Consider the following 26,684-nt stretch of genomic DNA (forward strand, 5'->3'; position numbering starts at 1 on the left):
GCATTAACTTAGCATAATCATGTCTCCTCTTTACATTCTCTTCCACAGTGTTGGTAGACTCAGTTTTTCTGGTCTTTCTTCATAGCTTAGATCCCTTAAGCTTGGTACCCTTCTTGTCTGCCCTTTGTACTTTTTTAATTTTATCTATGTGTTTTTTGAGATGAGGATTCCAGACTACTGATGATACTCCAAGGTTGGTCTGATGAATGATGTTATCTTTCTCAGCATGTCTTCATTTATATATGTTATGCTGGGTGTTTTTAGTCCGACCTCTCGTCTTAAAAACGCCCGCAACTGAGCGGGGTCCTCTTTCCGGACCGGAAGTAAGCACTCACAAAGGAACGGCATAAAAACTCGGCAGTATACCTTAGCACGTCTATTGTCTTAGTTCTGACTCCTTACAATACAGAACAAAGAGACACTGGATACAGAATGGGCATGGTGACAGAGTTACTATAAAGTGTACACAACACAGTAAAGTAGTTAGGGGCAATTACAATTATTTCAACACACATGGATATTACGAGTCACTAGGGCACAGTACAGTTATTGAAGTTAAGGCACAATTGTCATTTAATGTACCCGACAAGATATACTATACGCGGAGGGAATGAAGGGTCAGATTGGTTGATATTATTATACACATTACGGGATGCGGGCTGCGGCACACGGGAATGTCACTTAGCCGTGACGACATTATGCTACTGGTTCTGTCTTTACTGGCTAGTCTCGGTTTATCTCGGGGCGCCTCTGGTATAGACACAGTACTCTAGTATATCACAGTCACCTTGTCGGTCGTGTTCGCTGACCCTTGTTTTCTGCCCTGGTGTTTATATTCACTGACAGTCACTTTATATTATATTGTCCCTGTTTTACTGTCACTTCCCCTTTATGCTTATATTCACTGATTGTCACTTTACATTATATTGGCACTGCTCTACTGTCACTTTCACTTCTGTCCATTACTTAGTCTCTGACACGACTTGAGGGTAAGGGCCATCGGCACCAAACCATTTGTCCCTGGAGTTAGTGGAGGTGGCGCCCAGGCATGGGAGGGGGCCCTTCCAGAGAGCTCTCCTGCAGGAGACAATATACGTTGGGGGCGTCACTGCCTGAGCCTGCTTCGTAGCTGGGATGCAGGGAGGCCCTACCGTCTGGGGGCCTCGACCTGGTAGGTGGCCCTCGGGGCTGGGGCCAAACGACTTCGGGAGGCAAGCCTGCCGCCTTTTACTCTGGGCGGAGGGTCCGCGGGGAGTGAGACCTGAGCGGTCCCGCTTTGGGGCCTGCTGGCTGGCCCTGGGAGGCCGGATGATGAGGTCGTCTACAGAGCAGGATGCCCTCAGGAGTGGACTGTGGCACCTCTCTGGTAGCGGCAGCACCTCCGGGGAATCACACCTGGAGGGAGAGAGTAAAGGGCGTCCCGCGCAGCTGATAGGTAGTGAGCCGGCCACACAAGGGACCTTCTCCTCTGGGAGAACCCTGGAGACTGCAGATGAAGGGTGTACGGTGGCCGCTCCTTCCCCCACAAGTACGGTGACCGTTGTGGTGGTTCCACAGTCTCTGAGGGTAGCAGCAGAAGGATGTACGGTGGCCATTCCTTCCCCCACATGGATGGTGGCCATTGTGGCGGTGCTGCTCCTGAAGGCAGAGGAGGTGGATGAGGGATGTACGGTGGCCGTTCCCTCCCCGACACATACGGTGGCCGTTGTCGCGGTTCCACTCCTCCTGCCTTTGCTTGTCGGTGTGTGCTCAATAGCTAGCACGCCGAGGCTATCTCCAGGTGTGGCTGTAGCTGAGGGGCGTATGGTGGCCACTCCCTCCCCCAGATGGAGAGTCGCCGTTGTGGTGGCGCAACAAGGGGAAACAACTGAGGGGTGTACGGTGTCCGCTCCCTCCCCGGCACGTACGGTGGCCGTTACCGCGATGTTGCTTGGGACTGTACCTGGAGCAGTCCCACCCTGAACCTGGCGAAGGCTGCTCCGTCCATGGGGTTGTCTCCCATTCCTGCGTTGTCGCTGTCGGGTGGGTTGAGGGGAAGAGCGACTCAAGGTAGGGCGCCCCGGCGCCTTTCTCACTCTGGGCCAATCCCACAGTGACTTGGCCCGCCGTGGTGTCCTCCTGGGGTGGGGGCAGGGCTGCGGCTCCTCGGCGAGGTGGGGGGCCCGGTGGCAGAGGCATGTATTTCAATATACGTGAATGCTATTCTCATTATAGCAAGCAATGTATACATGTTGCGTACCTTCTCACTGATATGGTCAGCTGGAGATAGTCTGTTGTTGATAATTACCCCTAGGTTAAGGTGACCAGAGTCCCGCTTTTTGAGCAAATTATCTTAATTGTCTCGCTTTTAGAAACTTACTATTGCATTAGATATAACATTACCTTCTTTTATGAAATTAGGATGAATTAGAAAAATTATACATAATCCTAACCAAATGAAATACCGAATTATTATTATAAAATCTGTAATGCTCACAAGCTGGTAACTTTGGTTGACCCATTCACTGTATCGTACGGTATGTTCGGAGTTCGTAGGAGACGTTACGTGTTTGATTAGCAGCCTCAGTTTGAGGTGTAGTGCAACAGCGGTCACTGTCACATTAGTCAATATCTATCTGTCTATATAACTGTCTATATATCTATCCATATCTATCTATCTGTCTATCTACCTATCTATCTATCTATATATATATATATATATACAGTATATATATATATATATATATATATATATATAGACACAAACACACACACACACCGCTCACTGGTGCAGTGGTAACATTCTCGCTTGCCAACTGGTGGACGGGAGTTCGCGCCTCGCTCAGGTTGCGAAAAGTTTCACTGAGGAAGTGGGTGGGTACTGTCCCCCTTGAGCAAGGTGACGGGTGTGTGTGTGTGTGTGAAGGTCACAGCCTTGCCCTTAGATCGGACTATATGAGCTCTCAGCTCCCTTCCGGGAGGGTAAAAAGCTGACGATCACGACCACCAAGTGATCCTGATTGACCCGGTGAATTACACACACACACACACACACACACACACACACACACACACACACACATACACGAGCGCGCGTCCCGCTTCTAGCTCCAATAAATCTGGTCACCTTACCCTAGGTCCTTCTCCCTTTCTGATATGTGTGGGGTTGAACTTCTTAACTTATAATCCCAGTCTGGCCTTTTTTTACTTTTTAACAAAATTAATTACATGACACTTATCTACATTAAATTACATTTGCCATGTATTGCTCCATTCATGAAGTTTATTTAATTCTTCTTGTAGCTCTCTGCAGGAATCTGTGTTTGTAATTTTCCTTTGAATTTTTGGATCACCAGCAAACATACACGGATAGCTTTCATTTACAGTGTTACTGTGTGTGTCATTTATATACTGTATACTAAAAGCATAATTAGTGCCAGCATTGAACCCTGTGGAACTCCGCTGGTCACTTCCCTCCATGATGAGTAATTTCCCTTTCACACTGTTCTTATTTGCCTTTATCTGAGAAAATCTTGCATCGAACAGTACAGTTTGCCTCAGATTTCTCCTTGATGGTACAGTTTCCATAAAAGTCTTTGGTGCGGTACTGTATCAAATCTATCTATCTATCTATTGCCAGAAGCCTCAATCCCGTTTGGGGTGGCCACAAACAAATTCCCTCCACGTCGCCCTGTCCCCTGCCATTTCCCTGCCCTGCTTCCAACTCACACCCCCCTCTCTCATATACCTCTCCACCCCATCCCTCCATCTCATCCTCGGCCTCCCCCTCCCTCTTCCCCCCTCCACCTCACTCACATACACTCTCTTCGTCAGTCTTTCACCCTCCATCCTCTCCACATGGCCAAACCACCTCAGTGTGCTCCTCATAACACTTCCTATCACATCCACATCCACACCACAACGCTCCTTTATATCCTCATTCATCAGCCTGTCTCTCCATGTGACTTCGCAGGCTCCTCTTAAATAACTCATTTCCACTGCTGTCACTCTTGACTTGTGTCCTTCCAACAACATCCAAGCTTCACTTCCATACATTACAGTTGGTATCACAATACTGTCATGTAGTAACTTTTTCACTTCCATGCTCACTTCCCTGTTTCTTATCACTGCTTTCAAAGAACCAGCAACCTTTCTTCCCTGCTGTACCCTTTCAAGCACTTCACACTCCAAACCTCCATCCTTACTCATCACACTACCCAAGTACTTAAACGTACTCACATTTTCCAATTCCTCACCATCCAACCTCGCTGTACATTCACTGACTTCACCTCTCTCAAAGACCATAACTTTACTCTTCCCTACATTCACCTTTAGATTCCATTTCTTACACACTCTCCCAAACTCATCTACCAAGCCTTGCAGCTCCCCTTCGTCTTCACTCAACAACACAGTATCATCTGCAAACAACAGTACAGGGAGTTTCCAAACACTATCCTCTCTCACCAGGGCCACTCCAACATCCACTACCCTACAATGTACCTCTTTTATTACCGGTACCCCATCCATGTACAGATTGAACAACCATGGAGACATGACACATCCCTGTTTCAACCCAACCTTCAAAGAGAAAAATTCACTTAGTTCACCATCCACACGCACTGCAGCCTTAGCACCATCATACATACTCTTCACAGCATTCAACAACTTCCCATCTACTCCATATATTCTTAATACTTTCCATTCAACAACTTCCCATCTACTCCATATATTCTTAATACTTTCCACAATCCTTGTCTATCCACCCTGTCATATGCTTTCTCCAAATCCATGAAAGCCGCATACAGCTTCTTTCCCTTCTCTAGAAACTTTTCCACTAAAGATCTAAGAATGAATATCTGATCTACACAACCTCTTCCCTTCCTAAAGCTCCCTGTTCTTCTCCAACTAATTCCTATGTTCTTTCTCTGACTCTGTGGATAAGTATCCTACCATACACTTTTCCTATTATACTAAGAAGACAAATACCCCTATGATTACCACACACTTCTTTTTCTCCTTTTCCTTTGTACAAGGGAATAATTATATCTGACTTCCAATCCTCCGTGACTCTACCTTCCTCCCAGGCCAATCTGCACATCTTCCACATCCATTCTACTACTATCTCTCCCCCATGCTTCAGCATTTCACCACACACTCCATCAATTCCTGGGGCTTTCCCCAATTTAACTTTCTTCATTGCTTCCACAACTTCAATCCTACTGATTTCTTCCTGTCTTCTCACCTCCCTCCTTCTCCCAGCCATTCCCCAGCCACTTACACTCGCATTACTTCCATCCTGTATGTTCAACAATTCCTTAAAGTGTTCTCTCCATCTGCTCACTCTATCAAATGCTTTCTTGAAATCTAGATAGATACTGTCCACCCATCCTTCTCTTTTCTGTAATGGTTCTGCAACTCTGAAACCAAACTGCCTTTCTGTTATCATACTTTGTTCTTCTCGATGGTTTACCCAAACTTTTCTTATCAGCTTTTCCAGTGTCTTACTCTGTGTGTGTGTGTGTGTGTGTGTGTGTGTGTGTGTGTGTGTGTGTGTTCTTACCTAATTGTATCTTTACAGGAATGAGTCAAGCTCGTACTGTCCCGTGTCTTAAACCATATTTATCGTACATATCCTTAAATTTGTGAATTGTTTTGGCACACACTATTTCATTCGGTAGTGCATTCCATTGATCAATTGCTCTGTTTGGGAAACTGAATTTCCTTACGTCTTTATCACCTCTCTTCTTATGCAGTTTTTTGCAGTGTCCTCTTGCTGATGCTTCTCCATATGTTAAGTAATCATTTATGTCTATTTTCTCCTTTCCTGATATGCATTTATATAGCATTATCATGTCACCTCTTTTCCTTCTCTCCTGTAGTGTTGGTAGATTCAGTTTATTTAGTCTTTCTTCGTAGCTTAGGTCCCTTAAGCTTGGTATCCATCTTGTAGCGGCCCTTTGAACTTTTTCAATCTTGTGTATGTGGTTTTTGAGATGAGGACTCCAGACTACTGATGCATATTCCAGGTTTGGTCTAATGAATGATGTTATTATCCTTCTTAGCATGTCTTCATTTATGTATGTGAATGCTATTCTCATATTTGCAAGCAGTGTATACATGTTCCGTACCTTCTCGCTGATGTGGTCAGCCGGAGATAGTCTGTTATTGATAATCACACCTAGGTCTTTCTCTCTTTCTGATGTATATAGGGTTTTGTTTCCTAACTTATAATCCCAATCAGGTCTTTTTCCACTTTTACCAAACTTGATTACATGACACTTGTCCACATTGAATTCCATTTGCCATGTACTACTTCATTCATGAAGTTTATTTAATTCTTCTTGTAGCTCTTTACAAGAGTCTGTGTTAGTAATTCTCCTTTGTATTTTTGCATCATCTGCAAACATATTCAGATAGCTCTCATTTCCAGTGTTACTGTTTATATCATTTATATACACTAAAAACATGATTGGTGCCAGCACTGAACCCTGTGGTACTCCACTAGTCACTTCTTTCCATGATGAGTAGTTTCCTCTTAGTACTGTCCTCATTTCTCTTTTTATGAGAAAGTCTTGCATCCAACAAAATAGTTTGCCTCGAATTCCTCCTTGATGGTACAGCTTCCATAAAAGTCTTTGGTGTGGTACTGTGTCAAAAGCTTTCTTGAAATCTAAATAGATACTGTCCACCCATCCTTCCCTTTCCTGTATTGTGTTTGTTACTCTGTCATAATAGCTCAACAGATTAGTAACACATGATTTTCCTTTTCTGAAACCAAACTGTCTGTTATCATACTGTGTTCTTCTAGATGATTTACCCAAGCTTTTCTTATAAGTTTTTCTAATACCTTGCTTACAACACTGGTCAGTGATACTGGTCGGTAGTTGAGTGGATTTTGTCTATTTCCTTTCTTGAATAAGGGGACTATATTTGCTTTTTTCCAAATATCTGGTAGTTTACCTTGACTCAAGGATTTCTTGAAAATTAAAAATAATGGTTTACATACTGTAACTCCTTTGCACATTCTCGTAATACCCAACATGAAATTTCATCAGGACCACTTGCTTTTCCTCTGTCTAATCTACTTAACTCCTCCTGTATTACTTTTTCTGCTATTTGTATATCTGGTAGTATGTGTGGACATGCGTGTTCCACATAGTCCCTCTCAAAATTTTTTTCTTCTGTAAAAACTAATTGGAAATTCTTATTTAGTGCTTCACAAATATCTTTCTCTTGTGTATAAGTGATTCCCTCGTCCGTAATGGATTGTATTATATCTTTTACTTTAGTTTTGCTTCTGATATAGCTGTAAAACAGCTTTGGTTGATCACTACTTTTATTTATTATATCCTCCTCAAACTGTTTTTGGGCTTCCCTCCTTATTCTTGTATAGTCGTTTCTTGCCTGTTTGTAATTATTGTACGCCCTTTCACTATTGTGTCTTCTGTATCTATTCCACAACAAATCTCTTCTTTCTTTTGATTTTTTACATTCTGTATTGAACCATTTCTGTATTTTCTTATCTGCTTCTTTGTGCAGTGGGATGTACTTCTGGACTCCTATTTCATAAAATTCACAAAATTTTTTATAAACAGCATTTAAATCTTGTCCTCTAAGCTCATTTTCCCAATCAACTTCTAAAAAATACTTCTTTAGGTCTTGATAATTTCCCTTTTTATAGTTTAGGCTCTTTTTGTAACAATCATTGCTGTTTACTATGTCATATGCTATCCTGAAGTTATAGTTTAGTACTGCATGATCGCTTTTGCCGAGTGGAGGGTGATATATTAAACTGTCAATATCATTTTCTTGCCTTGTAAATATTAGATCTAGCACTGAAGGTACATCAAGTCCTCTTTTTCTGGTGGTTTCCCTCACATGTTGCGTTAAGAAAAACTCTTGTACGAGATCCAGGAGCTTTTGGTCCCAACAGCTTTCTTGGCTATTTATATCTAGAGTATTCCAATTTATATTTGTATTGAAGTCCCCAGTTAGTATAATTCTTTCCGATTTCTCTTCCATTTTATGTAGCAATGATCTTACACTCTGAATTGTACTCTCTGCCAGGTCCTCATATTCGTCTCTTTCCCATGTGTTTGATCTGGGTGGCATGTACAAATTTGCTACAATTACTTTACCTTCAGATGTGTCGATCTCTACTGCAATCAGTTCTACTTGTGATGGTATATCTAGTTTTATTTCCTTGACTTTTAGATTTTTCTTAGTTAATATTATAATTCCTCCTCCTTTTTTTAAATATCTGTCTCTTCTCCATATATTGTATTCCTCTAAGTTTAGTATGTCATTTGATATCCTTGGTATTAATTTTGTTTCAGTTAGGCATATTATTTGTGGTTCATTTTCTCTGACATAATCATTCATCTCTAGTAATTTAGATACCATTCCATCCACATTTGAGTACATCAACTTTATCATCTTGTTTATATACTTGTCCTGACATGGTTCTACTACCTTCCTCCTTTTTCTTCCATCCTGTTTGTGTACCACTTTCGTACCTGCAATCCTATTACTGTACTTTGTAAAAAAATTTCTTCTTGTCCTCTTCTGATCTTCCCTTATTTTTTGTTTTTGCTTCCTCCCTTTTCTCTTTCAGTAATTCCATTTCCTCTTGTGTTAGGCATCTTTTTATCCATACATTTTTGAACTCTTCTTTTTCCTTAAGATTCTTTGCATTTTTTAGTATCTCTTCCACAGTGTTTACACTCTGGAAAGTCACCTTTAGAGGTCTTGTCTTGCTTTTCTCGTATTTCCCTAACCTTTTGTGTTCCTCTATGTCTTTACTACAGATTTCCTCTGATACTTCTTTCAGTAAGCTCATTACATTTGTCATCTCCTTTTTGTCTCTTGTGATCTTGTTTTTAACTTCATCCTCTTCTATACCAGTGATTACTATTGATTTGTTTATCTCTACTGAATCTCTGACTAACTTTGGATTGTTTTGGATTATTCTTTTCACCTCCTTTTTAATGCTTTTTTCCTCCACCCTTGTTTCTAAGTCTCTCTTTACTTTCATCATTTCTGCATACGTGGTTTCTACATCATTTTTGTAGCTTTGCACAGCTTCATTTACTTGTGTTATCTTCTCCTCAATATCACTGCTCTGGTCAATAAGACTGCTAACTTGCCTAATTGTCTCTGTGTCATTTTTGAACTCTTCCATAACACTCTCGTGATTGACTACTGTACTTGCCATTTCACTAATTTTCTTCCTAAGTGTACTCAATTCCACGGTTAGTTCACTGATGGTTGTGTCTTTCTTATTGGCCTCCCTTCCTAGTTTTTCTATTTCTTCCTTTTGCAAGTGCATCTGCTTCTTTATTTCATCAATTTCATTTTTGAAAGCCATTTCTAGTTTGTTTACACGTTCAACCAGTCTATTGTGGGTCTCTACTTCAACCAGTTCTTGGTAGAAATCATCATTTTGCTTTTTACCTTTATCCCTTTTCTTTTCCAAATTTGTTTTACTGAAGTATGTATCCATTTTGCAATACTTAAAGTGCAAAGCATATACTTACAATCTCTGTCTTGTTGTAAACAAACCTTAGAGATGACTCAGTGTATTCTTTCGTCTTGGTTCTATTTCCTGTTTTTACAAGTCTTGTTGAAACTTATTATTTTTTTCCTTTTTATAATGAACAATCATTTAGTCTAACCTGTACTGAGCTTGACTCATACAAGATACTATTTAGGTAATGCCACTGGCTGTGATGATTTGGTACGGAGCGCCGGTGTCACACGTCCACCTAGCTTGAATCCCTGTGTGTGTGTGTGTGTGTGTGTGTGTGTGTCCACGCACACCTGCCACGCTGGCTAGTGTTTCCATGCATCCATTCTTTTACCGAACAAAATTCGTTAAATAGACATAACATTTGGTGGTGGTTAAAACTGAAATTTGTTAAAATAGGGTTCAATATATTGAGGGTTTACTGTATATATTTAAGGCAAGTGACCAGTTGCTCATCCCTTCAGCAGTATTATGTGAGCAACAGTTGAGTGCCTGAACTGACTCAACCACCAGGTATCTACAAAAAGTATGAGTGCAAAAGGACTGATGTACTAATCATTATACAGCACAAAAGCCTACTGTTGGTCTCCCTGCATGCAACTGGGAACTGTCCCATAAGGATAAATGCTCCCAAGTGTGACAGAGGTAATCTTAATTTCTATGCAACAAAATCATAACATTCAATGTCATGGATATTACAAGTAAACGTAACCTCCCATTTTGTTAATTTATTATAACACAAAGAGCCTGCATGTACAACTGCTTTGAAAGGTTAGGAATAAACAGAATACAAACATGTCAGCAAATGGTGTCACAGGGTTGGGACAGGGACAAGAGAGGCACCAGGTTTTTTTTTTTTTTTTTTTTTTTTTTTTTTTTTTTTTACATACCAATGATTAAAAAATGTACATCATAATCAATCTAAAACATCCACAATTATAGAAAATTTTTCTGGGAACAGTAATTTTCATACATGTAACTCAAAATATACATACAATATCACTCACTATTATTCACAAATAAATCCTGGGCACTTTTATTTATATTTGTCCCTTATGTAGGATAGCTAAAAGTTCTCTGCTTGCTGGTTTCTAGGCACTGATCTCATTACTATAGTGATCAGGGTACAACTTCAATAGACAACAATTTCTAGCTTTCACTGATACTGGTACAAAGTGCTCTATGCTCACAGCCTATACCTGATTTAGAAAAATACTAATGAAGTGCTGTTTATGGATATTCTTTAAATTTCACCCTATAAAAGATTAATAATTCCTCAGGCTGTCAAGCGAAGTTATATTACTTAATATGTTTAAAATTTTAAAAAGTTAAGAGACAAAAATGCTGACCACTGTAATAAGGTCAGTACAGTAATTACAATCACTGCATATAGAAGAGGCAATATGTATACATTACCTGTCATGGAGAATCAGCCAACCTGTTAAGTGTTATAATGTATAACAGCAGTTATACTTCATCATAAATTAAATAATCCATTAAACAAGGTAAAAACACAGTGTATAAGCAAGTTTGTCACCATCACAAGCACAGCAGAACCATAGCCAAGCCCACTTTCCCCCTGTGACTGGGAAGAGAATAATAGATATGACTAGGAAAGAGCTACAATATACAGCTGTTGTTCGCATCCCTATATAGAGTCCAGCCAACCTTTGAGCCTAGAATCATGGGACATCAAGATAATGCGGTAGAATAAAATGGTTTACTTTACGAAGCTCAGAGAGGAATTGTAGAAGGGTTGCTGGGATGTAAAGTAGGATAATATGTATATAAATTATTAACTGACTCACTGTAGGTTGGGGGATGATGGGAATAATAATACAGAAAATAATAATGATAATAATATGCATAATTAATAACTGCCTTCAATGCATTCTGCTCAAACTGACAGATACTGGTATACTGGACTTAAACTTGTGTTATCTCAACTAAAATTCATAATTGAAGCAATATACATGAAATCACGGAACAAAAGTTAAAAACGAGTTCAACATATTTTGAGTATTAGCAAAAGAACGCTCATAATATACAATCAATATAAGAATTTGTATCTATTCTCTTGGTACATACAGGAGGAAACACAAATAAGAGTTCATGACACTTGACAAAAGGACTGAAAATGCCTACAGAATCATATATACAAAAAATATGTAACTTCAAGAGCATGGGAACATGAAACAGGGTATGACAGGTAACTTTGGATCCCTCTTATTTTTCTTCATTTACTAACTGATACCCCAATGTTCCCTTGCTTTCATGTGCTTGGCTGGCACTTCTTGGCCATCTGCATTAACCAAATAGAGGAAAACAAGTCACACTTTCACATTCAAATGATCAAAAAACAAATGTAAAGAAATTGGAGTTCAAAAATTGGAGATCTCATACCTTACCAACTAAAAATATAAAATATTTTCTTGGCTATTATACAAACTTTATACAACACTATGGTACACAACATACGCTCTTCTAGCAATGCTTCCTCAGCTCAATAAATAAAACAATATAAAACAATTACGCTACATTCTCCTTGCTCTTTGCAGATTCTTTGTGACCTTCCCGTGACAAACTAAAGAGAAAGACTTTACAAACTATTCCAAACCTTTAGTTTTAACCTTTATATTTTTCACATTAAAAAAAGCTGATTCTGCCTTTTCTCAGAAGTTTTCCAGCAAGGTAGCGAAGAGTATGTATGTGTATTAGACTACAAAATGTCCAGCTGTCTACTATAATAATACACAGCATTGTCTCTTTTTTGTTCATTTTTATAATGTTTATCGCAGTTTCCCATTAAAGCAATGGGAAAATTTGTCACAGAAATTACAGGCTGCTGATATTTTTAAATGTAGAAGACACGCAGAAAAGTAAATTGACCGCTGACAATCTACGTCAGTAAGAAAATAAGACACATTCTCTTATGGGGTTGAGTCAGGGCGCTGGCCACAAAGCAAAACAACAGCTGAGGGCATGGCATTCACATCTGCCGAGAACTGGAAGGATTTTCAGTGCCAGACAGGCAAGCCAACTTTATCTTATGCATTTCTGGCCAAACACAATGAATACGCTGAAAACATCTCTCCATATACAGTATCAGAAAAAATGTGTCCCAAAGGCTACATGTGGTGCATGAAAAACACCACAGTATTCCCTGCATATATTCTCTATTGTTCTACCTGTCTGGCCTGCCTGCCTTCCTCAACCAGCCATGTGTCCCAGTGCCTCCCTCTAAACTGTTTGGACGATTGCTTGATTCTCGGAACTGTCAATGAGGCAGTGAAAGTAGTCGCCCTGAGGCATCTGTCAGATAACCAAATAAACAACAATATGCTCCTATAGCAGAAATTTAAAAAAGATACCAAGCAGCAAATACAGTACTGTCCACAAAGAACCATAAAGAGAGAGAGGCCTCCAGAGAAGATGTGGCAAACATAAAGATGGGCAAACTAAAAAACTGCATTTATATTTTGGTGCTATTTGAGAAAAATTATACAAAGGCTTAATAAACTTGTTATGCATCATGCAAGCTGAATTACATCTTAATAGGAACAATTACAGCGGCAAGCACCCTGACTCTTTTAGCCGTAGACATGAGAGGGGCTCCAAAATGTGAGAGAAGATTGGCCCTCTGTGGGAACAAAAAGTGCGCATCTGGACCAACTCCGCCACACTTCAGTCTCCCTCCCCTTCACTTTCCAAAAACAGTACAGTACAGTACAAGAATCCAAAAATTATCACACGCGGAACTTCACCACTATAGGAAATACACGCTTGCTCCTTCCTTCATTCCTACCTCCTTTGCCAGTGGGACTTATATCTATAAGTATTTTATTAAGACTTCTGTTAAAACTCTTATTATGAAGTAATGTAAGAAAATAACTACCTACACAATCAAGGATTTTTTTTTTGTTTTGTTTTGATTGATAGTCATCATTATTTCAGTAACAACATAGCAACATACACATTTCTTATATCTGTATTGCTTGGTGCTATATTACCTCTTTGTAGAAATTCCTATTGCTAAGTATAAGGTCTACAAAATTTTGATTATCTAGTCCTCACACATGTACCCAAAACAAGAAGAAAAAAAAAAAAAAATATTTTTGCTTTCTCCAACAACTTACAAAAGGATACAAACATGCACTTATTTTGGCCTTCACAAATACATGGGCATCTCTGATCATACTAAATAAACATAATATTACTGTACACCAGTCAATTTAGGATGTTGGTATACTCCACAATTAACATACACTAAAGCTGCTACCACACAAATTATTTCATTCACAGAACATAGGGCAGTGGCAGTACAAAACCTGAAGGATGGATAGCTTTCCCTACCACATAGCATTCCACATATCCAGTACACCTTCTTCTTCATAGAACTCTGTTTTTCTTCCAGATCTGGCTGAGGACAGTAGACAATGCAAAGTCAGGCGTGCAACACTGTCATAGCCAGAATACTTGACAGAGAAGAAGGCGACTACATCATGCAGTGCTTGAAGAACATGACGTGCTATCATGGACACCAATCATAGAGCAGTTTTGGAATTGGATATTAACATAAACCTCTGCCTCCATGGATTATAATTACCTGTACAGTATTTTATTTTATACTGTCTCCAAACTAATCATCAACATACCTTTCTGAACCAGGAATATTGCCTTGCATGGCTCTTGTGAAGAAATGCATCAAAAATAATATCAACAATACAATATTACCATTACCATATTTCAGTAAACTAGCAATACAAGAATATTTTTCAAATGATAAATATGCAGTGACTATAATAAATAAAAATGATGTTTGATAAAAAGCAGTAAAAAATATTCGACAATGATGAATTCAGGTTACATTCTGTCCAAGGAGGGAGGAATTTTGTGCAGGATACTCTGAATAGAACAGCTACTGCTGTAATAGAGGTTTGGCTGGAAATAAAAACTGTTCACTGCATACATGTACTGCTTGTTGTGCTTGCCACCTTATTTGTGGTATCATGTGCTAGCAGCTTAAATCTTGTTTCTGGTGTTGGAAAAAAAAAAAAAAAAAAAAAAAAAAAAAAAAAGTATAAAACATAATGCAATCAAAAGTGACTAAGAGGCTGACTGAACACAATTCCTGTGCAGTAAAAGGGTCAGTGCAGGTTACCATTTGACAAGGGCCAGGAGAAGATGATTAATTCTGCTGGGTTGGGAAGTGGCTGTGTGAGTGAGCCTGGAATGGTAGTTAACATTTACTTATTTATTTTTATGTGGACATTTGTGATGAGGTGGGTAAACTCTGGAGAGAAAAAAAAAAAAAAATCAGGACAAAGTACTGCTTATTTTCCCCCAACCAAAAATGACTGCTAGTGCACCACATCAAGTTTTTCATGATAGTAAGAAACTCAAACTAAATTTTCCAAAATTCTCAAACACTTTTTTACAGCTCTGCTTACAGAAAATGAATACAAGGTATGTAATATATAAAAATTATGGATGAAATAAATAATAATAATAATAATAATAATGATAATAATAACAATAAAAAAAATAAAAAAATAACCAGACTTGGTGCAAAAGCCAGCCTCAGTTTCGGCTTTACAAAATCAGAATTTCCAGGCTATGACTTCAGCATCAGAACTTTTACACTATTTGGCTTTGGCTTCAGCATCATAGCTTTCTAAGGGCTTTGGGTTTGACTTCAAAGCCAAGGGGCTTGCTCCAGCCCCAACTGCATGCACCAGGATCAAGAAAGAAATACTCCCCTGTACTGTATGTCTAATCACTCTTCAGAGCAAGTGAGATGAGAATGTCGATAAGTATATCTAAGCATACAAGATCGTGAAATGAAGATCTGGGAACTGAGAAAAAAAGTGTTAACTACTGCACAAAGATTGCTGTTTAGTATTACTGCAATGATATTTCAGCCAAAAAGTTGTTGCCTTACAGACCAAACTTTTGAAAAGCTAATGATGATTTGAAGCAATACTGTGCTAAGTTTCTAAATGTCAAGCTGTTAAGATTTGTCCCAGTGTGATAAGTAACTTATTTTCTCTTTAATTCATTGTCAGTTACAGTTTCTTTAATATATATATATATATTTTTTTATGATGAAAATGGTGAGTTATAACAGTGCCGACTTTATTAATTTTGAGGCCTTATTTTACATAATATAGTCATTAAATGTCAGTTACTGCAAAGGTGTTTAATTTCAAAACTATCTTCCTATTTTCTGAGGATACTCATGCTTATTTTAAAATGCTGTATATATGGTAATTGCATATCACTTAGATAAACACAGCTATGCTGTAAAGTTTAATCAATACTGATTATATAATTTTTGAACTTATTTTGTATCCAAAGCAGATTATTAAATTGTCAGTTACTGCAAAGGGTTTTAATTTAAAACCATAATTTTCTATGTTCTGAAGATACACATGCTTAGCTGAAAATCTTTTGGGGTCAGCAATCATATGACATTAATGAGGACACTTAATATGTTGTATAATTTTCCTGAACATCTCAGATTTATACCATTAAATGCATACTACGTTATAAAGATAACTTATCATGTGTACAAAAACAATTAAAATTACTTGCTTCCCTTTATAGCCTGATTTTTGTCTGCCTGGTTACCAAAGGTGTTTGTGGCTTGAAACTGGCTTCAGCTTTGACTTCATACATTTTTGTGAGGCTTCAGCTTCAGCTTGATGACAAACTGTTTAACTGGTTTGGCTCTGGCTTCATGAAATTCTATGGCTTCAGAATCTGCTTTGAAGCCAAAAGGCAGGCTTTGGCCCATATCTGATGATAATAATGTATACAAAGTGCTCGTCATCAAATATATTCATTCATTCATCATCTAATCCAGTGTTGTTCCATGAGGAGCGTAGGAATCAAATAGCCGCTACTTGATTGTATGTGTATGTATGTATATACTGTATATATATATATATCAGTGAACCCTTATGTTTCGCGTGATTTGGATTCGCGAATTTACCTTTCACAGAAAAGCCCAAAATTTTCAAGAACTTATGTCTCACGATCAAGAATTCACCTTTTGTGTCAAAATATGGGGCACCAGCAGGCAAGGCGATAGTCAGCTGTTGTCCACCATGATGTTTTCATAGTTCCCACCAACTGTCAGACTGTGTGGTGCTCTGGTAGTGATCGCAGCTGTGGTCACTTTTTTTGCCTTTCCCTTCATTCAGCTATTGTTCTCAAGTGGTCTACCTGGACTGCATTATGGCTTCCTCTTCTTTCATTGGAGAACCAGGTAATTCTGGTGATGGTGAAATATTGGGAAGTTCAAAGGATGGAGGCAAAAACAGAAAAGAACGTCGTGAGTATCGAGTCGGTGTGAAGAAGAAAAAGATTTTGGTAGAGGATAAGACAAAGATTGTTCAGGCTGGTGATTCATTTGTTTAATGTTTCTTAATATTTTTATCATATTCACATTGCTGTCAGTTATTCCGGTGTCCAGTTTTATGAGAACTGTATCAAAAATGAGAAAAAGAATGTCTTTGGGAGGAGCTCTAGAACCAATCATATTTTTTACCACTGAATTAATACTTTTTAGTTCGCAAAATTCAGGTTTTGTGCCAACCTCATGGTAACAATTCGATGCGAAACTTAGGGGCTCACTGTATATATCTTTGTAACTGTTTTGAGCATTATGTTTGTTTTCCCTGTAAAATGGGTCAGAGTAGTTCTGAGGGATTCACCTCAGTACTGTATATACATACTGTAGATAGTACTGCAATCATAGCTATATGAAATATAATGCACTGCAGTACTATACATATTGTAGCACAAGTCAAACGTGCCATAACTCCACAACAAGAATATTGGGTAATACCAGACTTACTTTTATAAAGAAATTTGGATTAAAAAAAACATAAATTATTATGTTCCAGTAATTATACTATGTACAAAACACAACATTTTGGAATATATTTCCAGTTTTATTATCAGTGTTATTGATTAAAAGTGTATTTCAGTAAATATGATGCATGAATAATAATATGCTTACAAAAATGGGGTGGCACTGTATTCTTGATACATGATGAATGGCCTGAATAAATGAGATGGCATTACAAAAAAACATTTTTAAAAACTTGACCATATAGTGTAAATCAGCCATGAGATGACTGCTTTAGAAAAAAAAAAAAAACATGGTAAAAAGTTTTGCTAAGAGTATCTCTGAGTTCAAGGAGTTCCACTACACTTGAATTTTGGTCTGATGACAATTTTAAGCTACATGCTACTTGATCAACTTTTGCCAGATAAGTTTACATTTCAAGACCTTGTACACTGGAAAGAATTTCCTGACACTACCCAACCACTCCCAACCACTGCAAGCAATGTGACACTGGGCGACAACAAGGCAGTGTGACTATAGCAGTTTTGGGGAAGGAAAGAGGAGGAGGGAGTCAGGGAGGACATGAGAAGGACATAGGAGTGGAAAGAGAGGAAAATGGCCGGATGTTCACATGTTGGGATTAAAAAGTGTTTGATATGTGCATCAGGAGGGAGTTACTCATCTTTCTCAGTAATTCATCTACATCTTAAGATCTCCAGTTAAATTCTCCAGAGACTGACAGGGCCCCCCTTAAAAATAAGCCGCTACTTGATAGCTTCTCTGGCACAGGAAATGAGTCACCTTACTTTCTTATACTATACACATTGAAGAGCTTTCCCCAAATTTTCACCATGTCATTGTATGGGGGTATACACTTCAAGCACATGCCATGTATCACTTCATCATACACTTACTACGTAGTCTTTCGATATGCTGGCATAAGCTTTTTAAACTGAAGTCTCTCAGGGAGCTTCATTCAAGAAAGGGAGGCAGAAGAAGAAGACAACACCAATACTAGACTTTGGCAGAATAAGGTCTGGCAGCGAATGCAATATATATATCAACAAGTTACCCTAAAGGTTTTAAAAAGTTTCCTTGAGAGCAGGAGGGCTTTGAGGGAGCAAAAGGGAGTACAAGGGGAGTGGCAACAAGTGACAGCCTGGTTTATGCAACAATGATTGATTTCTTTTACATTGGCTTTCAATAGTAGCACATTCAACAGGCTACTCCCCTCAGCACTCACACACACACCAGCACACCTCAGCTCAATGTCTCTCTCATCACATGCCACGGAAAATATATCACAAGTAAGGAGGGTAAGGTGGAAGGGTTCTGCATTGGTATCATGGCGATGGCATTTATTCCAGCTCCACATCAATCTGCTGTTCTGTTTTATCTTGATCAAATGTTTTCTTTGTCCCCTTGCTTCACTTTTGCCTGGATTATCTAGTAAGCTTTACTGAAATCTTGAGCTTAATATTGTATTTCAACCATTATATATCACTGAAAGAGAATCAGTCATTTAAATAGACAAAACCTCTTTATTGCAGTTAAATAAAATAAAAAAATACTGGTCCTGGCCTTCACACACTATTTCTCTCTAGGTTATCATCACTCATTATAATATTCACACTGCAATATATGGGTTTTGCCACATTTGTCCACATCACTTTTTTTCTGTTTTACTTTTCCATATTCATCGTTCCACATGAATGGTTGCTCACAAAACTCTGTGCCACTACCAAACCGGATTTCCCAAATATTTCAGATTTTCTGATGCAATTAAGTGAAGTAAAGGTGTATGAGGCATGATACTACCAATCTCTGATATAGAATTTAAGCTGGAGCAGCAAAGTGGACTGATGTTTGGGCCCAACTGTACCATGACCCTCTCTGACATTATTTTTGCACTTCTGACATCACTGTCAGTTTCTTACTTCACAGTTTATAAGAAAGGACAAGGTCCACTAAATCAAGAACCCTTATGACAGAATCTCAGTACAGTACTTCAAATAATTATAACTATCTGTTGTGACAGTCTGTATAACAGGCAGCAAGGCCCACTATACCAAAAATCCTTCGGACATGTTGACATCGAGCTGGGTGCGGAGAGCATGTATGCTTTGCAAGATCTTCTTCTGGTGGCCAACAAGAGTAATGCCCAGCTGTGTCAAGTCATGCTGGTTGAGGCGTGCCACAGACTCTAGCTGTGTCACACCTGCTCGCTGGAAGTTGTCAACATAGCGACTCATCTTGAGGGAGGCCAGCCAGTCTTCCACAGAGCTAAGCTGTGTCAAGTCGACAGAGTCCAACCCCAGTGCTGTCGTGCACCTGTGGGCATCAGAGACAACATGAAATCCACATTCAATATTATTACATATACAAAACAATAATAAAAATATAAGCATTTAGATCAAACATATAAACAAAACATTAGTTATACTGCATATGCTAAACCAGTACATATTCTTATAATGAAACATATCAATATATTAACATATATATGATAATGTTACTGTACTAAAACTGTGAGATGCAAAGCAGAGAAATTAAAGCACTTATTAATTTCCAGGAAAAATTATTTGCCTTTCCATAAATACATCAGTTATTCAGTTCTTTTCATCAATAATCAGTCATGAAGCAAAGTGAGCAGCATATACATGAGTGAATTTATTACAAATTAACAGAGCTTTAACAAAGCATTACAGTAATACTGCACAGTCTAAGTTTCAATGTGATAATTTGTTGTCTCCTACAAAATACTGAAGTGTTCTTAATTCAGTGACAATTTCCAAATAATTATTACAGATCCGTAATTTCATGTATCTAATGCACTGACATACTTGATACAATCACAGTCTGTATTAATACAAAAAACAAATTCCAAAGCAATGAAAACCATGTTCTTAAACTACTGATTTCCCTGAGTGGGAGGAAAATATATCTCTGATTTCTTGTACATTTCTTTGATTGAACATCCCTGTATATATTTTTCATTAATAAAGAATAGGAGCCTCTGTGGTACAGTGGTAAAGTGTGCATTTTCATACACTGAAGAATGAGGGTTCGGCCCCGCCAGGGTAATAAACTTTGGGAGCGTTCTTCTGGCCATGCACTGCTTGGCGGACATAAGGGGTGCTGTGGTTGAACCACTGTCGCATACTATAAAGTATGCTTGCACCCAGTCGGCTTGTGCAGGCCGATTACACTTGGTTCACAGACTACACACACATCCAAAGCCACTCCAATACTTCAATTACACTTACAAGCACATCTCACCCTACATACAATCTCTACCAGACCGCCAAAGTCACTTGGTAGAGATACATTGGCTGTATCATCCCAACTTCGGTCGGGATAGGATGGTCCTGCAGCGGACACTCAAATGGCTGATGAGATGAGAATAAAGAATATATTTTTAAAATCTGGGAATCAATTACTGAATCTTTTCTTCCAAGTAACTGATACCTTTTTGCTTAATATATGCAGGCGACCCCCGCCTTACGACCATACAATGAAAATTCACTTTAACAATGATTGCGTTTTGCTACCCTTTGCTCACCTAACGAATGCCAAAATTCGCCTTAAAGAAGTTTTTCCCATGGACAATTTTAAACTGAGTGCCCTCTCAGTTGGCTGATTCCACCATAATGCCAATACCAGAGAAAATGCACACCATCCAAAACAGTACAGTACTGTTTTGGATGGTGTGTACCATCCAAAACAGTACAGTACCTCGCCGCCACATATGCAACATTTATTTTGTCATCGTGCTGCCCAAACACCCTGCTACAAGCTCCAGCAAACAAGTCGCTAAGTCTGCCAGGAAGAGCCTTACTCTTCATGTGAAAATAGATATAATAAGGAGGCACAAGCGCTGTGAGTAGACAAACAACATAGCTCGACACCATGGCCTGGTGCCATCAATGGTTTCTACAATTTTTAAACCAGCAGAGGCTATCAAGAAGGCAGGGGTAAATACATCGTCTCTGCAGGCTAAAATGGCCAGCCAAGCTCGTGACCCTGTGATGGAGTCACAAAATACACAATATTGATTCAGATTGAGTAAAAAGGGAGTCAGTACAGGTGGATGGGGGAAAAATCAGGGTCCTAAAACCAAACTCTATTTAACCCATGTTATAATGGGTTCGCACAACGAAATATCGCTTAGCGAATGGTTTTTCAAGAACCTAACCCATTCGTAAAGTGGAGGCCTCCATCTATATTTATATATATACATTTTTTGCTTTTAACATTTTATACTATATACTGTACACACACACACACACACACACACACACACACACACACACATATATATATATATATATATATATATATATATATATATATATATATTGAATTACTGAAATTGTAGGGACTATATTAATAAAAATGCTTCACATAACAATGGATCTGTTCTGCATTAGTTATACAAATATCCATGGAACATCTTACTTCAGAGTCAGGATACAAGCAACCCCTCCCAAACTTACGGTAACAGACTATAATAGAAGGGTCAAGACACCTGGGATAAAGTGGTATGGCTTTTAACATTCACAACTACTGTCATTACATCTAGGGTTCAGGGAATTTTATCACTATACACAAGGGAACAAATCACAGCAGTTTAATCTCACCAAGGAATACTGAAAATACTGTATATAGTACGAATGGTAATGGGTGAATGACAGATAAAGGCGAAGGAAGTGAATATGGTGAAGTTGGGTGAGGGGTTCAGTACTGTATGTGTACTGTATACTGTACTGTACTATGGTGCTTAAAGGTTAACCCTATTCCAGACATCTATGTAAAAGTGAAAATATGGTACATAACAAGGGAGAGGAGGAAATGTATAGAACAGGATTAAATGAGCTAATTAATAAAGGACATGCAGAAGTAATCAAGTAAGTCTAGAAACATGAAAGAAACATTGCCACACAAGCATACACAAAGGCACAAATGAATCAGCCTTCCATATAGAAAGGCAAATTTTAAACCTTTGACCAAACCTTACTTTAGTCTATAATGCAGCAATCTGCCTTGTACAGCAGGAAATACTGCGTACAGTAAAACTTCCCTACCTACACAGCTTACCAGTGTTGCAGATGTTTTTCTGATAAGGTGAATTCTTTACTTGTAAGCAGACACTGCCATCTTACACCAATATGCAATAGCCTATCCATGTCATATAGCACTTGCTTGCAGGAATGATGGATATATAAGAAATACAAATGATCAAATATTACCAAATGCACAACAGGAAATATGAATATTAAGCATCAGTTGCAAAAGAACTGTGAAAAAGTTTGGATAAAATACAAATAAAATAATACATACATTGTACATTATGTACAGTATGTATTAACTCTATAGGACACGTGGGTGAGAGATATGTTTATGTAAATTTTCTTTCCAAAAAGGCATCAAGTTTGTCTGATGCATTAACAATTTCCTGTTCTTTAAATGTCCTGGGGCATCAAAGTTTTAAATGCACAACCATTCTTTGAATGCCCCTGTACATGGATGACTCCAACATGTAAATTATGCTCACAAAATAATTAACACTCCTAAAACAACAGAAGATACCCTGAATCAGAAAAGCTCTGGAGAATCTGCATGAATGACTCTGACAGCTTGACAAGAATGCCACTAGGGGGTGAGCTGGAGAATGGGTGGAATCAGAAAGTGATAATACATTTCACAGAATTTATTTTTAAATATTGTATATATATTCATAACAATCACACTGTACCATGTGCAACTTAAATGTCTGGTGGAACATAGTCATCTCTTTGCAGTGTCTATAGCTGTCCCAAGACCATGAGAATGTCTATATATTCCCTCCTATAAATTAGTTTAGAAAGTCCTGTGCCTGTACCTTATGAGGAAAGAAAAAACTTTCCTGGTGAAAAAGTGAGTTGAAGATTTGTGAAAAATTATAATTTTATTCACAACACAACAGTACAACCTTGTTGCTACTTTCTCATATATTATTAATTAACATAAAAATATCAATCCTCTCTGGAGATGGTAATGGCAAAATGAATCTAAGGCTTCCATACTATGCCCACCAGAAAGGTATATCCCAAAGGTTAACATACACTGAATATTGAATACAGTGGTACCTCCAGTAAAGCATTTAACTAATTTTGTCTGGGTGCCCTGCTGCAAAAAACTGCACTATAACTACACTCAACCCTCTGCTATCACGCGTTCAGCTATCACGCTTATCTGCTATCACGCACACATCAAATGCACAACCATACATGCTATCACGCACCCCAAGACCGCTATCACGCGTCGAGTTTGAAGACAGGCTAAGCGAAACTTATTCACACGGCACTTCATACGAGGTTTGCAGAGGATACGATGGTTAATCGGAACGGTAACGTGGTAAAATTCCCGATTATAGCACGGGCATTTGGAATGCATCTGAACGGATTCCTGCCAAGGACACGACGGGCAAAACAGTGACCAAAACCCATTCGGCTCGAAAGAATATATCGTACTACAGCATTGAAATTTAGCCTTACGCTGAATACTTATTAATATTGTATTTTAGAATAAATATCAATCGTTTTGAAACCTTTATAAAGAGTTAATATTTCTTATGCCGAAAAAACTGTGATGTCAATAAAGTAATCACGTGTTTACAACTGAGACGGGGCTCTGACGACAGTGTGAGGAACGTGTGTGATAGCGTCCAAGTTTTGTTCCACTTAAATGTTCCTCAGCCATTCCTGATATAAGGTACCATGTGATACCCCCTTTAGCTGTGGACACTAAAGAAATGGAGACAGCCAAAGAGATCTGGCGGCAACTAAGCCACTCCCAAGCCTCGGAACCCATCAAACCACCCAAGCCGTAATCCTTATAAAAGTTTGATGGCCTTTTATGTTGTTTATTTATTCATTATACTGTTATTATTAATTAAATAATGCTTTATTTCATGTTAGAAGAGAGATTGGCAGGAAATCGTAGGCATAAAGTGGTTAAAAGTTAGAAAAATGGGCCACCGAAAAACCAATTAGAATTTTTCCCAGTGATTGTTCAGTTCAGCGCTCACACATTCAGCTATCACGCGCGTTTCCTGTGACCAATTAGGCGCGATAGCAGGGGGTTGAGTGTATACAGAAAAAAAACGTAAAAAAAAGGTCTAAATTGCTCTAGTCCACTCAGCCAAGGTAACCATTTTTACCCCTATACCTGTACCCAAAAAGTACCCTAAACACTTTGCTGACAAAAAAGTAACAACAAAGTACTGAATGCATATATGCGCACACACACACACACACACACAAAATACAGTATATATAATACAGAAAACATAAAAAAGGCACAAAACACACATCACACACAAAGCACAAAAATCACACATAAACACCACACACAAATAAAACATACACATCACTCACAAAACACACACAACACAGCCAACTACATCTGCCTGAATGTCATGCTCGGTATGGACTGCAATACTCTTAAATTTACTGTCATTTGCAAAGGGAGGTCAAACTTTTTCTTATCATTCAGTCCAAATCTGTCCAACAAAATGACATGCTACTGAAAGTACCACTGTATAACACATAACTATGGGTCAGTGTACTTGAGGGTTAACAATGACCAACCTATAGTATGGATAATAAAGTATCTTGTTAACTGCAGCTTAACAATTAACCAAGTAATGTAGCCTAATAATTAAGTAGTATGAGAAGTAATTCCAAACATTCCCATGACATTTTTGCCTTTGTCAGCAGTGTTGTTCAAGTATTCCTAATTATTCTGCAGTACTGGTTTTAGCTGTAAGTGACAGTTTTTGTCAAAGGGTCAAAATGCAGGCAATATCAAATCTACCAAAGCCATTAAAGTAATGCAACAAAAATGAGTTGGAGGTTATATATAGGTAACAGTGCCAGGTGGAGGCTCCAAACAACCCTTCCTTGCAGAAGAAGCGTCAAGAATCCTTGTTAAGTACAAAAACCATTAATCACTAGTGGTTTTAGTATTACCCTACAGTTGTAAAAATTTTGTTTTATTTCTGCAAACTTATTTCATATTCAGCACCCTTGGCAAAAGAAACTTTGCTACCTCACCATAAATTAGATCCTACACAACCTACAAACATGAATATATTTAAACCAGGCAATATCATGACCCAAAATGACACTCGGCTTTGCAATACTGAAGTACCGCTTTGTAATTTTCAATGCATAGTCATTCCTCTAGACGTTTTTTCTGCAAGTTACCCTTCCCATGCATTTCTCTGCTTTCCATCTCTTTACCTTTCTGCTTAGGCAGCCTGGTTAAAGTTGGCCCACTGGGGTCGGATGAGGACGGGTGCATAGTAGGGGTTTTGTGGGGCCGGCCGTCTGAGGGGGACAGGAGGAGGAGAAGATAGTAAGGGATAGATGCCACTTCTAGCTAGGATAAGGATAAGGAATTAAGGAAGAGGAGGTAAGATGGAATAAGCAGATTTCAAGGATGTAGGATAGCAGAAACCATATGTAAGAAGCTCAATTATATATGTGGCAATGGAAGTAAGTTGAAAATGGTTAATGGGGAATAACATGGAAGTGGCTCAAGACATATATGTAGTGCTGAACGGAAAAAAATATTATGAGACTAGAAAAACAGTTAAGAAGAAGTGGGCTATATGTTCAAATAAATGAAAATAAAGAAGAAACTAGAAAGGGGATGAAGATGTAGAAAAGAAAAATCAGACAAGGACAGCAATCAATTATGCAAAAAGTATAATAAAGAGAGCTGAGGAAAGAACTATCAGAGAAAGAATTCAGTGCTAAAAACAAAGAATGTACAAAGAAGAGCTAAGAAGAAGAAGATGAAGGAAAAAAAAAACTATAAACCATACCAATGAAAAGATGGGACAAAATAAACATAGTGAAGCATTCAGAAACATAAGTAACAGAGGTAACAACTCCATGAGCCTGAAAGATGTACATGAGATGTGAATGAACCAGCAACAATAAGAGAACCTTCACTTCACCTCCTGAATATCCAGTCCAGAAGACAGATTCAAAAGCAGACAATGATATGAATGAAAAAGAGGATGTACCCAACAGCCCATTATGGTGCTTCCAAATTATTTCAACTTTTCTATTAAAAAAAAATGCTCAATACCTTAATTTTTTCAACCTTTCTATTAAAAAAAAGGCTCAATACCTTAAGGACCTCATTGAGATGTAAGGGGTCCATGGCTAGACTAACGAAAATAAAAACACCAAACCACACCCCCTTGTAGGAAATCAAATACTGTATAATCCAAATCTGATCCAAAGAATGCCTCTCTCACCTTACCTACGA

The 26,684-nt window shown here is 38.5% G+C and overlaps 1 protein-coding gene across 1 annotated transcript in view; it reads right to left on the minus strand.

The window, feature by feature from the left end:
- Positions 1–19,423: 19,423 nt before the first annotated feature.
- Eph (Eph receptor tyrosine kinase) overlaps positions 19,424–26,684 on the minus strand; it is a 287,254-nt gene continuing 279,993 nt past the window's right edge. The window contains exon 18 of the mRNA XM_080272697.1: positions 19,424–19,691. Within this exon, the coding sequence (XP_080128823.1) occupies positions 19,424–19,691 (268 nt within the window). The remainder of the gene's footprint in view (positions 19,692–26,684) is intronic.

The sequence above is a fragment of the Coenobita brevimanus genome, chromosome 51 (genome assembly GCF_032717465.1).
Source record: "Coenobita brevimanus isolate Jiangsu-jjx chromosome 51, ASM3271746v2, whole genome shotgun sequence".
NCBI lineage: Eukaryota > Metazoa > Arthropoda > Malacostraca > Decapoda > Coenobitidae > Coenobita > Coenobita brevimanus.